At 39.4% G+C, this 16,323-nt stretch overlaps 1 protein-coding gene and 1 long non-coding RNA gene across 2 annotated transcripts; one reads left to right on the top strand and one right to left on the bottom strand.

Moving 5' to 3' along the window:
- Positions 1 to 247: 247 nt before the first annotated feature.
- Positions 248 to 2,321, bottom strand: LOC307016574. Its single transcript, XR_013801852.1, has 2 exons — positions 936 to 2,321; positions 248 to 364 (listed from the first exon to the last, which is right to left on the bottom strand). It is a non-coding gene; the product is annotated as an uncharacterized lncRNA (long non-coding RNA).
- A 2,210-nt stretch (positions 2,322 to 4,531) lies between these two features.
- On the top strand, positions 4,532 to 9,146 carry LOC307016563 (uncharacterized protein). The gene is made up of 5 exons (XM_079645701.1): positions 4,532 to 5,708; positions 6,432 to 7,013; positions 7,122 to 7,265; positions 7,885 to 8,140; positions 8,267 to 9,146. The coding sequence occupies exons 1-5, from the start codon at positions 4,959 to 4,961 to the stop codon at positions 8,926 to 8,928; spliced, it is 2,394 nt and encodes a 797-aa protein (XP_079501827.1). The 5' UTR covers positions 4,532 to 4,958; the 3' UTR covers positions 8,929 to 9,146.
- Positions 9,147 to 16,323: the final 7,177 nt, after the last annotated feature.

Here is a 16,323-nt window from a genome sequence, read left to right as displayed (position 1 = left end):
ATTTTTGATTAACTTTGGGTTCACATTTCAATAAATTGTATTTGCACTCCTTTCGTCCATTATTCTTACTGAAGATGTTAGATCACACATCTGACTGAAGATTGGCTCCATTTATTTGTGACGTTGCAAACTCTGCGGTACAAGGCACAAGTGATGTGAAGCTCATAAAGCGAGGCAAATAGAAATAATCAGCTGATGGAGTGTAGATGTGGAAATAGGTGCATTCGATCAGCTGACAATAAAAGTCGTTTCTTAGTGTACTGGTCTTAAAATCTCATAGCATCAGCTTTTAATGTTCCTCTTGGATGTTCTCTTTGACCCTCAGAGAAGGAGAACATGTCGTGTCTTTCAGGCAGGTCCTTTCCTAACAAAAATGACAGGAAACATAAAACATATTATTGCAGAACAAGTGTGTTATTTATGAAAGCGGTGTGTTTGTGTGTTTAGGGGCTGGAGATATAATTATTTTGTAATTGTAATGTTTGTTTTTTTTCAACAGTGAGCTACAAAGAGAATCAGATTATGAAGGAACAGTATGAAGTTCATCAACATTGAAATATATGTTATTATCAAAATAATATTGAACTGTTATCAAAACGTAGTGCAACTGTAGAAGCTTGCTCTGTTGTCTCACTGAAAGAATCACTTTTACCACGTTTTTTACAGACAATATTCAGAGATAAATAGTAGCAGTTCTCACTGTGTGTTAAATATCTTTGCCTTCAATACATTAAATTAGGAAGCTGACAAAGTCATATTGCTAAATATCTAAATGTAACTTTTTGCATGGAAAAAACCCTGAACTTCACTGGTGTGTAGGTGATCTAGTATTGTGTAATGGAATGTATATCAGTGTATTAAAGTCAATACTTCATTCATTTAAACCAATATCTTTCTTGATTCTTTGTACAGTATGAAAAATAGAGTCTTTGTACCTGTGCTGAAGTTCACTGCTGTGAGGAGTCCAGTTCTGTCTCTCACTCTCTGGTCCAGCCTGTCTGCATCAACTGGACACCTTAAACAAACAGATATATGTAAAGTACCATGTGTACAAACAATATAACTGATTCTCTTCTGTTGAACATGTTGGATTGTGTATTGTCCGAGTCAGGGTCCTTTTTATTTTACTGTAACTTTGGAAGTTGTGTTACCAATGCTTGCTGTTTATTTGATACCGTAATGCAATTCATAAAAACAACAAGGTTTGGGTTCGTTCTTCAGATGACTGTGATGTTAACGAGTAAGCTCAATAATGAACTCCAGCTCAACCAACCATATTGTAATATCTAAGTAATCATCTTGAAATATGAGATTAATAATTGTAATAGACACACATCTTATTGTGAGGTGGATTTCACATACACTACTTCGAGATTAGCTTGTCTACATACTTGAGCATAGCCCATTTAAATTAACCTTAGCGATACATACAGTTCCTACCTACATAATAAAATAACTCTCTAAGTTACAAGGATGACCTTATTTTATCAACCTCAAACAGAAGCCGTTTGTTCAACAGTATTATCCCACTTTACACTTAACACTTCTCTATTTCGTTCTAACCTTTATATATACAGTTGTGGTGACCACTATATTACAGAATTCAATCTAGGAACTACAGTTGGGGCTATTGTTCCCACACGGACATGTTATGGTTCCCTATATATATTGTGTGCCCTCCTGGCTCTTTCTCTCTTCTTCCCGGACTGCAACCGGAGAACATGTAGTAAATCAAGTCAACTTTTATACTATCATTGCCCCGCCTCTGACTCCCTATCTCTCGGCACCACACAGTCTATGATTTTAACTTGGAGGCTACGATTAGCATCGTTAGCACCGATGTAGCTACCACTCGCTTACACGCTAACCCAAGCCTTAACATTCATTACGTAGCTGAATAAAATCATTAACACATAAATAAAGCACTCAAATTTCACTTACCGCAAAACTGCATTAATGCACCGTCTGTTTCAACCGCAGAGCGAGTCACAATAGTCCGATATATAAGCATGAAGAACAAACAACCACGGCCGGGGGCAAGTTGTGTTCCCTGGATGAGCTGACCAGGCAGAGTGCCTGTAGCTTCACGGAGCAGCTAGCGGAGAGACAAGAAGCTAGCAGCAGCAGTCACTTCACATGCCGGTGTTACAGTATAAGTTGAGTCATGACAACTGGCGACATTCTATTATTTTCGTCATAGGAATCCGGGGCGTGTACATTGAGGACCCATTGTTGACTTACCAGGAAAGAAACATCGTTTCTCGTTTACGTTCATCTTTTGCTATATCTGCCTTTCTAAGATCACTTTGCTGCACATTCAGTACTCGTATGTGAGGTTGTGGGTGAGAGTCCGATATCGTGACGCTTACAGGGAGGTATCGAACATTACAAAGTAGGTGACTGTGTGGATGCCTGTTCAAAACATTGCAAACTTCAATAAATCATTTAAATTATATATTTGTGTCCGACTTTCATTTGTTCATCGTTCTTAATGTGATGTATAGTAGCTTTGATAGCTGTCCATACCTTCAGACAGCCTAAAAGTAAAACACAAGTTGTTTATTCACAGCCCGAACGCTCATCGAGATGACTGGATCAGTCATGACAACTTGAGATAAGCTCCGATTAAATTGTGATATCAATTCTGTAGCTAACCTCCAGGGAGCACGTTTATTTTATGAAATACCTGTATCCCTCTCATCACAACAAGACTCTACACTGTGCAGAAAAAACAATTACATACATGAAAATAACCTTGATGCATGGGAATTAAACACACAAACTATCTTCCGTGGCTATACTGATATGTCACAGTAACGGTAAACCACAGAAAAGTAAGTCCAGCGGGGCACAAGTTGAATACATATAATACGGTAGTTCTATTATGCCTTTAAGCCTATACGTTTAACCCATAAGAACCCGGACCCATTTCTACTTTTGGGGAAATTAAGGGGAACGTCATTTAGACTAAATAGACACATTTCTGACAAGTAACCTCCCTAGTGTCAAATATCTGGGCTTTAATGGTAAAGTAACTCTTATTTATAACTTAATTAACAAGGATGATGTTTTGGTTTGCATTTGTTTGAACATACTATGAATTGAAGAATAAAGCATATCTTAACTAAATATAATTGGATCAGCTAAATTAACTGACCAGACCATAATCATATTTCTAATTGTGCATACATGTCACTCCGGGTTTACTGTGAATGTTTAGGGTTAAAGTCCCGATGTGACACCATGTGTCACAGCAATATTTATGGCATTTGTTTCATATCAATTTCATCAAGAAATGTTTCCACAACAGGTTAAATGTAATCAGAATCAGAATACCTTTATTCGTCCCACAGAGGGGACATTTACATTTGTTACAGCAGAAAAGAGCCGAAGACAGCTTAATGTTTAACAAATGACATTTCATGTAAGCATTTTTATTCTTAAATGGCTTGAATATTAACTTTAGCAACAAAAAACCTTTCCAAATCTAGCTAGTTCTGTCACATGTTTTAGCCTGACACATGGACATCTTGGACATGTTGTTATGGGAAGACAAAAGCAAATGACAAGGACCATGACCCCAGACTGTTCAGTGTGTGTCACTTTGGGACTTCATGAGATAAAAAAGGCTAAAGCTGTATAAGGAACTTTCTAGAACATTTAAATTTCATGTGACACCCGTGTCTAAGCAATTCTGTCTGCCTTCCGTGTTCCTGTTGTTATTTACTTCCTCTCTGCCTTCTTCTGATGATTTATCTGTTAGTTTGTGTGTTTAATTCCCATGCATCAAGGTTATTTTCATGTATGTAATTGTTTTTTCTGCACAGTGTAGAGTCTTGTTGTGATGAGAGGGATACAGGTATTTCATAAAATAAACGTGCTCCCTGGAGGTTAGCTACAGAATTGATATCACAATTTAATCGGAGCTTATCTCAAGTTGTCATGACTGATCTAGTCATCTCGATGAGCGTTCGGGCTGTGAATAAACAACTTGTGTTTTACTTTTAGGCTGTCTGAAGGTATGGACAGCTATCAAAGCTACTATACATCACATTAAGAACGATGAACAAATGAAAGTCGGACACAAATATATAATTTAAATGATTTATTGAAGTTTGCAATGTTTTGAACAGGCATCCACACAGTCACCTACTTTGTAATGTTCGATACCTCCCTGTAAGCGTCACGATATCGGACTCTCACCCACAACCTCACATACGAGTACTGAATGTGCAGCAAAGTGATCTTAGGAAGGCAGATATAGCAAAAGATAAACGTAAACGACAAACGATGTTTCTTTCCTGGTAAGTCAACAATGGGTCCTCGATGTACACGCCCCGGATTCCTATGACGAAAATAATAGAATGTCGCCAGTTGTCATGACTCAATTTATACTGTAACACCGGCACTCAATGTGACCACGCCCTAATTTATGCAAACACTTTAAGACCTAATATAAATAAAAGGGTCGTGTTAGAAAACAATTCACTCACAGATCCATAATCATGAAGGTGTAATCTAACTATATCCATAATAATATTTCAGGGTGTCCGCGCGGTAGTAAAAGGTAGTAAAAGGTAGTAAAAAGAATCTACCCAAATTAAGGCCCTTGAAAGGTAGTAAAAGGTAACAAACGCAATTTGACTTGGTAGTAATTTTTTTAAAACTCTGCCTCAATATATAATGAGTTTCCATTGTTTGCTTATTATTTGTGTCTGCATGTTTGAATTTCATCTAGCCTACGTAGTTTAAAAATATATACGGTGCTAACAGGACCTGAGTGAGGCGTAGTTGATAGCAATGACGTAGAGGTAACCTGTGTGGACTTCATAGCCTATCAGCGACGCTTACAACATTTTCCGCCTTTTTCCAACAATTGACGTTAGCAGAGCCGCCTTTTGCCACAGTTGCAGTCTACTTTTTCTGATGTTAGCAAATTCGAGCAAATTTAGTGTGAAATGGGGAAGTGCAAGTTTTCGCAATTATGGGTTGATGACCCCTTATATAAAGACTGGCTTAAACCCGTCATAGGAAATGACCGTGAAGCATTTTGCAGTGTCTGCAAAAAAACTATAAATGTTACCTGGAACGGCATTACTGCTATCAAGTCCCACAGTGGATCGGCTATACACCAGCAGCGGCTTCGGGTGAGGGGGGGACAGCTGCCGATTTCGTTGTTTTGCGATGCTAGCAGCAGCACCACACAGATCGCGGCAGATCATGCCAACTTATCAGCAACAGTCGCACCACCTCGGCAGCAAACCAGTGCCACCAGCACCACCACGGCTGCGATAGCCAAACAGCAGACGTTACCGCCACAAACATCAGCCCTCAGGGCTGAGGTTCTCTGGTGCCTGAACACAGCAGCTAACCATCATTCATTCAATTCGAATGAGGGCATTGGGGAATTGTTCGAAAACATGTTCACTGACTCCGACATAGCCAAAAGTTTTGTTTGTGGCAAAGATAAGACATCGTATATCCTTGGATTTGGCATTGCTCCACATTTTAAGAAGCTTCTTATAAATAGCATCAATGCTTCTGGGCCATATGTTGTCATGTTTGACGAGTCTCTGAACCAGTCCGCCAAGAAGAAGCAAATGGATATTCACGTTCGGTTCTGGAGAGATGACCGCGTGACGTCTTCATATTTTGGGTCACAGTTTCTTGGACATGCAAGGGCTGAAGACTTGCTGCAAAGCATTAAAGTGAGTTGATATTTTCTTGTTTGTTCTTTCTTATTGTCGTTATATGCCCATTTGAAAATGTTTATGTCATAGTTAGCCTAAGCTTTAGCCTACACGACGTGTGTGTCGGGTGTGTTTTGTGACCCTGCAATGCTATTTTGCTATTTTGAGAAAATCCACGGTAAACAAACATCCGGGTTAAAATGTTGAATTTCATGTTTTCGCATAATTTGACAGTATACAGTCTACATATCATTTCATATCGTGGACAAATCACGGAAAAACATACGTTTTGACTGTTAAGCCCGGTGAAGATGCAACACATTAGCAGTCATACCATTTGTCAACGCCGCTTAAAAAGGTGATTTTCTCCTCTTCTAGCATTATCATGACAGGAGAACCATGCCACTTTGGATACAGTTATCTTAACGATTGTTCTAGCAATAGCCTCAATATACATATCGTTGGAAAGCTTAGTTTATGGCCGTTCATATGAGAACAATAACTTAGTTTTGTACATTTTACCAAAGCGACTGGTTTCGCCTTGCAGGGTCACATTTTGATGAAGGATTTGGTTAATATTTCTGAAAGATGCATACTGGTACTACAAAGGGGGAAACACGTTTGACTTATACTTACTGGCACTGTATTTACTGTCTATCTATTGTCTATTTTATGAATAACCAAAAACCACAGGACAGATTAAAATTTTCAATAAACTTTGTTTTTTGTGACAATTCACAGGAATGTGTTGCACAACTCAACTTGAGACACCTGCTGTCTGTCAGTATGGATGGCCCAAATGTCAACTTCAAGCTGCTGAAGCTCCTTCAGAACGAACATTCAGAGCTTCATGGGGATGCACAACTCATCAGTGTTGGCAGTTGTGGCTTGCACACCCTCCACAATGCCATGAAGGCAGGATTCGCAACATGGCAGGTAGACAAACTGTTGCGAGCTATGCACTACATCTTCCACAATGTTCCTGCCCGTAGAGAAGATTACACCGCCACCACAGGATCTTCTACCTTTCCCCGATCTTTCTGTGGCCACAGATGGGTGGAAAATGTCCCTGTGGCTGAGAGAGCTGTCGACATTTGGCCTGTGCTTTTAACATATGTTGATGCTGTTCAGAAGAAAAAGGTGACAAACCCAAACACGGCGTCATATGATATCATTTTGGCAGCACGGGATGATAATTTGATAATTCCAAAGCTCCAGTTCTTCTTGTCAGTTGCACGAAGCTTCAACCCCTTCCTGACCAAATATCAGACCGACGAGCCTGTGCTGCCCTTTTTTGCTAAAGATCTGAAAGAACTCCTGATGGTAAGAAATGTAATTCCTGTAGAGTAACTGTCTTTATTTGAATGTGATTAAACTGTATCAGTTGACAGGTGTGACTTGATTGCTAACAGTTTTTGTTGTTCTTTTAAGGCTTTACTGCGGCGATTTGTTAAAAGGGAACTTATACAGGACCGAAGCCCACTGCAACTTATCACAATCCAGGTGTCTGAGGAGAAGAACTGGGTGGCTCTGAAAAATGTGGACATCGGCCTGGGTGCTGAATCTGCCATCAAGGTAATTACTGCAGATACTTTCAATGTCATACATGAAATGTGCTGTCGGCACAAATAAATAGTTACTTCGAACTATTAGGGTAGAAAATGAATGAGTAACATTGGGCATTATTTAACCACCTCTGTGGTAAGCAATATAGCTATCGTAATTGTGTGGTTGTTAATGGTTATCTTTCAAACTTCAGTGGTCTTCACCACCAGGCCTTTGGCATTGAGGCTTAAACTGAACCACAGCCATGAGGATATACCAAACCTCTTTCTCACTCTGGTTAAATTGTTAGGATTGTTTTAAATGTGTAACTTGTCATAGTTTAATTTCCAATCATAGCAGTGAATGTTTATGCATCCTGAACTCATCCTGAACTATACTCACATATCCCATCACTCCCCCACCCACCCACCCACACACACAAACACACCCACACACACACACACACACACACACACACACACACACACACACACACACACACACACACACACACACACACACACATACACACACACACACCCAGAGAGCAGACAACCAACATCTTTTCCCCACAGGTTTTACACAAGTATCTCTATATATGTGACAAATAAATATCCTTGTATGAACATTAATGTTCTCTATTTGTTAGGCCCTTCAGAGCAAACCAGGAGGCAAGATAGGGGAGCTCTCTCTGCTAACCTTCAGGAAAGAATGTTTGCAGTGCCTTGTTAAGGTTGTCATGAAATTGCAAGACAAATCCCCCCTAAAGGTTCCAATGGTTAGGCACATTGCATGCCTTGATCCCACACAAATCCACCAAGAACCGGAGTGGTGCATCAAGCAAATGAAGAGTGTAGTGCAGACATTCCTTCAGGGAAAGAGATTGACAGGTGGCATTCCAGCTGGTAAGAAAAAATACAGTATGTCTAGGGACAGGGAAGGTCATTCAAATGAAGGCCATGTTCTAAGGGTGTTCTACTTTGAAATGTACTTAAATGTCATTAATGATTATGTTTTTGTCAATATTGTAGGTGATGTTATCATTCAACAGTTCGAATCGTTGACCTCTGTGGAAGGACGGGATGAACGTTTCCTGGCTTTCAAGCCACTGAAGGACCGCCTTGATGTGTTTTTCTACACAACCCTCAGCAGGCCTTACCCTGACTTGCTGCAGTTTTGCCAGAGTCTCCTCCTTCTTTCCCATGGCCAAGCCACTGTGGAAAGAGGATTTTCAGTGAACAAAGAGGTGGAGACATGCAATCTCCATGACCGCACACTGGAATCACTGAGACTAGTTTGTGACAGGATCAACAGTTGTGGTGGTGTTTTGAAAGTGCCCCTCACAAAGGAGCTCCTTGCCTCTGCCTCATCAGCTAGATCCCAGTACAGACTGTACCTTGACAGTGAAAAGAAAAAGAGAGAGAGTGCTGCCCATGCTCTGAGGAGGAAGGCAGTGGGGGAGGAGCTTCTGGACCTCAGAAGACAGGAAGAGGTACTTCGCCGTGTTTGTCACTCACTGGAAAAGGACGCGGACAAGTTGGCCGAGCAGGCTGAGGGAAAGGCTGGGTCCAAAATGGCTGAACTGATAATCAAGTCCAATACCCTTCGCAGAAGGCAGAAAGAAAAAAAAGAAGAGCTCTGCAAATTGGAGAAAATAATTGAAGATAAGTCCTCACAACTGAGACTTCTGTGACTGTACACCCCTCACAGTTATTGTTTTAAATGATTCACTTAGATACAATGTAGATTGCAACAACAACAACATCCATACAAAGGCGCACCCACAGACATGTGCATACATGCACTCCTCACACACGTTATTGTGTTTAAATATGGTGAATGTTATATTGAAGCAGATCTTTGAAAGCTGTAGTCCTCAGAGCATATTGTTCATTAAAGTTATTTATTTGATTGATTTTCAATTTTTTTCATTAATACGCATTATTAATACGCACCAGTAACTGCTTAAGTGTGTGTGTGTGTGTGTGTGTGTGTGTGTGTGTGTGTGTGTGTGTGTGTGTGTGTGTGTGTGTGTGTGTGTGTGTGTGTGTGTGTGTGTGTGTGTGTGTGTGTGTGTGTGTGTGTGTGTGTGTGTGTGTGTGTGTGTGTGTGTGTGTGTGTGAGAATGCGTGTTTGTGAGAGAATGCGTGTTTGTGAGTAAGTGTGTGTGATGTGACACTTTATTATTAATATTTATGGTTGTTAAGTGATATGTGTTTAAGAAGTGTCAAGGTTATTACTCACTTTATTAGGGCTAAGGGTCAACTCAACACTACAAAAAAAAACACAATTGACAATGACAATACTTAATGATCACAATTAAACATTAGTGTACCTGATATGTATGACGGGTGTGACAGTGTCACACTAATACCTTATAATTAGTAGTCCAAAAAGGGCTGCTGCTTGATGTCGTGTTGGTAGTAAAAAATATTGTGGAGGTAGTAAAAAAGGTAGTAAATTCATCTCTATGAATCCTGCAGATACCCTGTATTTATGCATCCAGGGGTAGCAACATGTTTTTCTCTGCTGTAAAGTTGGGCATTTTAACATAGGGGTCTATGGAAATTGCTCCTTTCTGCAGTCAGCCCCTATCGGCCAATATATGAACTGCAGTGTGTGCCACTTCCGTATTGGCGTCCCGGCTCTTCCACAGAGTTTGCCGCTTGGGTAGTACTGGCAGTCACAGCAGAACCAATCCCTCAACATCACTGCTGTGGGTTGCCTTTGGAGCTGGGAAGAGTTTTCTGCATTTAGCAGCTCATGAGATGGCGATCACTAGGTCCAGATCGATGCATAGCCTTACCAATGTTCCATGCATTTACTGGATGTGACACTGGGTCATCTTTTGGTGGCACGGGCAAGAAGACAGCGTGGGATACATGGATGACGTTTGATGATGTGGAAGAGGGGTGGAAGCAGGCCCGCCCCTCCCTTCACGCAGATCACACAGACTGGGTGGGGCCTCATCTTGGAGAGGGATGATCCTGAACTACCTGGGACGTCAAGTGCCATCCCTAGAGGGGGGGGGGGGGGGTACTGTAAGGCCCTAGCAAGCATGTTGATGTTTTTGTTATTGTTCCTGTTTTCATTTTTGTTTCTCTCATTTCAGTCTCAGCTTTCCTGCCCTTGGTTGAACTCCACCTGCTTCTCATCCCTAATTAGCCTCACCTGGGCATCTCTCCCTCTTTCTACTTAGTCTGCATCCACATTCCCAGTTCGTCTTAGTTATTCCTAGCGTTCCAGCAGTGTTTCTCCTAGTATCTTGATTCCACGAGTACCTGACCCAGCTTCGTGTCCTGACCCGGTCTCTGCCTAATCCTCGTCTGTTTTGGTAGCCTCACTGACTGATCTCCCGTGTACCGAACCTTGGCTATAAAGACCCTTTTTGCATCCTGCCTCTGTCTCTGAGTCGTGCTATTGAGTCCTCTACTTGTGTTCATTCAGTCGTTACAGCCTCGCCCTCTAATCATATTCAGGTGGTTTAATATTCCAGGAAGAAGCAGGGAATCAAATGTTAAATCAACATTGTAAATCCTGAAACAGTTCTAACTTATTTTTGATATCACTTGGGCCGAGGGCTGTATTTACATTAGTCTATTCTACAGGATATGTCCTTGAGTGGATCCACTGTGACTTCATTTGGGTTCCACTTTGAATCAAATCTGCATGAGATGTAAATGTGAATATTTACTGGCCTTTGTCTCAGAGTAATAAGGAAGAGCTTATAGGTTGAACCAGTACAGCGGTGACACGCATGTTCACAAATCACTTCATGTAAAACCTGGCTCAGTTTCTGTAATCAGTTCAAGTCAAAGTCAAAGTCAACTTTATTGTCAATCTTCCAGTTTGTGTACATATAAAGGAGGGGGAGGGGTAATCATTTATGGAGAGGGAAAGGGTTCTTTTAAATCAGGTAGAGAGCAAAGCTGGGTAACCAAGGAGCCAACTACTAAGTTTAAAACACAATCATTTATTCAGTAGAACATACAAACTTTACTAAGAAAACTAAAATCAGAGCTGTCTAAAATATAATGTCAGTAAAAAGATAGTCTAAAACTATTTTACCTATACCCTAACTGCATTCTCAATGAGGTTTAGCTAGAAACGTATTTTCTACATATCTTCTAGAAACATATTTTCTCCCACGTTACGTTAGTTATGAACATATCTTCAATAAGTTTATTTTCTACATATCTTTGCCATTTATTGTCTTGCTTATAATAATGGTAATAGTCATTTATAAATATCATTTTAGAGCACACCTTTGAAATGGAGAATCGGGCTCGATATATTGTTAAATTAAAATTAGTAGGCAAGGCTGTAATTTCTCCAGCTGTTATACACCTGAGTCAAATTCAGGGAAGGTGATTGTCAAATGCCAACAATCAGGAGAGATATTTGATAGTTGGTGCTCGAGAAGACTAAACATTTATCTGCAGATCTCTATAAAGTATATTCATTACTCGTTATTCTCTACTAATAGTTCATTAAAGACTGTATAATTGCTATTTTGCACATCCCTTTGAAGATTTTCAAAGGTTTGACATATCATACACACAACTACGGTGTGGTTATGCAATGAATGAAAGACTTGGGTCACAGGTTCCTCAACAGTGCATTACAAGACATCTATCAATATGTGTGAATACCTCCAGCATGAAACTGTCATTCTGCACATTTCTTATTCTATCTACAGACATAAGAGTATAATGTATAATATCAGTTAAAATAAGTGCTTCATAGTTAACATTGCAGGAAAGCAATATATTAGACCTTAAGTACTTTGTCAGGCTTAATATTTATCTGTAGATACCCCCAAAGCTTTTTTCTTATTTGAAAGAAGACCTTAATCTAAAGTATTATTTAATGTTTAAATAAAGGTTAATTAGTTTGTCTGTTTTGCTCATCCTCATATTAATATCTTTGTACATCCTGCTCTAAACTGTTTTTTTGTAGAGATCACTTACAGAATCTTCTTGATTTTGTATATTCTATATTTCTATCATTGACCTCCTACTTTCCCCCTATGAAAGCATGTACTCTTAATATCTTTTAATCAAATATAACACATAAAAACAATAATTCAATAACGTGCTTTAACCACTAGGCGGTGCACACAAGGTACACACAGCCATAATAACTTTGTATTATTAGTGTAGGACACTTATGTATGTACAACATCTGAATATATTTAGTTTTATTCATGTTTTTACAGCATATTGCTATACTATTTCTCATGTTTTACTTCTACACATTAATATCAGATTTGTAAAATATCACAGACAGAAAGGTATATCCGTCATTTAATGGTGAGCTATTGAAATTGTGATTCCATATACAGGACTGTCTCAGAAAATTAGAATATTGTGATAAAGTTCTTTATTTTCTGTAATGCAATTAAAAAAACAAAAATGTCATACATTCTGGATTCATTACAAATCAACTGAAATATTGCTCAAAAATCTCAAAAAATTAGAATAGTTCCTCAGACCAAGTAAAAAAAAAAGATTTATAACAGCAAAACACAATCAAACATTTGAAAATGTCCATTAATGCACTCAGTACTTGGTTGGGAATCCTTTTGCACGGATTACTGCATCAATGCGGCGTGGCATGGAGGCAATCAGCCTGTGGCATTGCTGAGGTGTTATGGATGCCCAGGATGCTTCAATAGCGGCCTTTAGCTCATTAGCATTGTTGGGTCTGGTGTCTTTCAGCTTCTTCTTCACAATACCCCACATATTCTCTATGGGGTTCAGGTCAGGGGAATTTGCAGGCCAATCGAGGACAGTAATGCCATGGTCAGTACACCAGTTACTGGTGGTTTTGGCACTGTGGGCAGGTGCCAGATCATGCTGGAAAATGAATTCCTCATCTCCATAGAGCTTTTCAGCAGACGGAAGCATGTAGTGCTCTAAAATCTCTTGGTACACAGCTGCATTTACTCTGGGCTTGATGAAACACAGTGGACCAACACCAGCAGCTGACATGGCTCCCCAAACCATCGCTGACTGTGGGAACTTCACACTGGATTTCAAGCAACTTGGATTTTGCTCCTCTCCAGCCTTTCTCCAGACTCTGGCGCCTTGACTTCCAAATGAAATACAAAACTTGCTTTCGTCTGAAAAGAGGACTTTGGACCACTGTGCAACTGTCCAGTGCTTCTTTTCCTTAGCCCAAGTCAGACGCCTCTTCCGTTGTCTTGAGTTCAGAAGTGGCTTGACCATGGGAATACGGCTATTGTAGCCCATTTCCCGGACACGTCTGTGAACAGTGACTTTTGATACCTGGACTCCAGCTTCAGTCCACTGTCTTTGAAGCTCCCCCAAATTCTGGAAGCGACTCTTCTTCACAATGCTGTTAAGGCTGCGGTCATCTCTCTTGGTTGTGCAGCGTTTCCTGCCACATTTCCCCCTTCCAACAGACTTTTTGTGGATGTGCTTTGAAACTGCACTCTGTGAACAGCTTGCTCTTTGAGAAATGTCTTTTTGTGTCTTACCCTCCTGATGGAGGGTGTCAATGACGGTCCTCTGGACAGCAGTCGGATCAGCAGTCTTCCCCATACTTGTGATTTAGTTTACTGAACCAAGCTGAGTGTTTTTCAAGGCTCAGGAAACCCTTGCAGGTGTTTCGAGTTAATTAGACGATTCAAGTGATTCGTTGAACACCCTACTAGTATACTTTTTCATGATATTCTAATATTTAGAGATAGGATATTTGAGTTTTCTTAAGCTGTATGCCATAATCAGCAATATTAAAATAATAAAAGGCTTGCAATATTTCAGTTGATTTGTAATGAATCCAGAATGTATGACATTTTTGTTTTTTTAATTGCATTACAGAAAATATAAGAACTTTATCACAATATTCTAATTTTCTGAGACAGTCCTGTATGTGTCTCCCATCACCCAAATCCCCTGACTATTCTGTCAACTCAGTATTTACATTCTTATATTCAAAGAAAATCAGTAATATCTTTAAAAACTACAAGTCCTTTTATATGCAATAACATGCTTTAACCACTAGGTGTCCTTTTCTATCAGCTGTGCAACGTTATGGTGTAAATATAACCTATCTATGAATTAGATCAAATATAAAAGTCAGCTGAATTAGTGTTGATCCTGCAAGGAGACGTATTGTGTGAAGAGAAATTGAAGATGTTTTTTAATTGCTGATATATTTATGATCCACGTCACGTTTTCAGTTTCGGCGGTATTTCTTCCTGTTTGTCCAGAAGTCTCCTCATCAGGGCTCTATAAATAGAGAACTACGGCAGATCTGTAATATGTAATGCAGCCAAACCGTGTATTACAATGCAGTTATGTGATGACCTTCAAAGAGAAAAGCAAGAACTCGGAATAAAGTATTATTTTTAAATGTTTTCGGATGTCATATCGCATAAACATCATATCCCAACATTCACTGCGGCTAAAACATCCAATCAACAAGCTTCAAGCTGAGGATCTTGGGTAATCTGTTCAGTGGGTGGTTTGTGGTGTGTATCGCTCGAAATGTCCCTTATAGGCCTACGTCTGTTTCCGGTGACTTTATTTATGGCTAAAAAGCCCAAGAATTAAACTAATACATAAAAACAAGGACAATTGTGTGTTATTGTTGAGTAAATAACAGAGTGTTATTTAGAAAAGAATAACAAATTAGAAGGAAAAAAAGATTTTCAAAAATACAGATTTCAGTATTCTGAGGCTCTGAGCCATTTCTTTTCCTCACAGGCGGGAAAAAAATAAAACAAATAAATAAAAAGATAAAACACCAGCATGTAATTTACGTTAGAATAAATAGAATGGTTTTGAATAGATGAGAGTAAAATCTGTCACTTTACAGCCCCGCCCACTTTGGGGGAAACCAACGCCTTCATTTGAACGGCGATCGAGCCTGAAGCCACAGAGCTCTTCTGTTACTGTCCTTTGTTCTTAGAGGAAGTATATAACCCGCCCGTACAGTGGGGCTAGGCGGTCATTTTGCAGCTCGTGGTATAAACATAGACAATGGCTAGAATATGAATGCACTTGGGTAAATAAAGGCTTGAAATGAAATGAATATAGAGCCATATTCTGCCATGCCTTTAGAAATGTTGGGTCAAACAAAACGCATACAATACCTAGCCATTCTTTTGCGGTTATTTTGGTGAAAGTAACTCAAAAATAACTAAAGTAGTGTAACTCATTACATTTCAGAGACAGTAATATTGTAATGTAACTTATTACTTTAAAAAGACAGTATTAAGTAATATGTAATATATTACATTTTGGAAGTAACTTGCCCAACACTGATGTTGGGTTATGGTCTGTCTTTTTGTTTCTTCTTCTTTTTGGTCTTGCAGCCAACCCACTTCCCTCACAAAATACAAAGGGGTAAAGTACCCAATTATGTGTGTGTGTGTGTGTGTGTGTGTGTGTGTGTGTGTGTGTGTGTGTGTGTGTGTGTGTGTGTGTGTGTGTGTGTGTGTGTGTGTGTGTGTGTGTGTGTGTATTTATTTACACAGCTCATCTCATGGTCAAAGCTCTGTTTCAGGTGTGCCAGCCCTCAGGTTCAGGATAAGATCAACGCAGCTCACAGACAGGTTTAACACAGGTCTGAAGTGCGCTAAGACGAAGACACCTGGAGTATTGTTCAGCCATCAGGTATTTACTATTATAACAATTTAATGTGTTGTTTTAATTGTCAACAGCTATTTGTAATGATTTATTATAATGATTGTAATGTTTGTCAACTTGTGTAGTTTAGTAAAAAAGTTCAAACTACTGTAATGTATTTAAAAAGAGATATTTAATTGAATTGAATGCAGGTGATCTCGGCAAGGCTAGTTTATTCATATGCCTTTCAACACAAGGCAATTCAAAGTGCTTTACAAAAATGAAAGACATTAAGGAAATGGCATTTCAAAACAGTCATCACAACAAAGATAATAAAATAAACATTAAAAGAAAAAATACATGAATAAAAGTTACAGTGCAGTTTAAGAGATGAATAGTTCAATTGAAAGCAGCGGCAAAAAGGTGAAGGCGCTGCACTCTGTCAGCATCGCAGGTGCTTCACAAATCCATTTCATTTTCCATCATTGAAG

Source organism: Notothenia rossii (assembly GCF_949606895.1).
Source record: "Notothenia rossii genome assembly, chromosome: 8".
NCBI lineage: Eukaryota > Metazoa > Chordata > Actinopteri > Perciformes > Nototheniidae > Notothenia > Notothenia rossii.
This window is presented reverse-complemented; position numbering and strand designations above follow the sequence as displayed.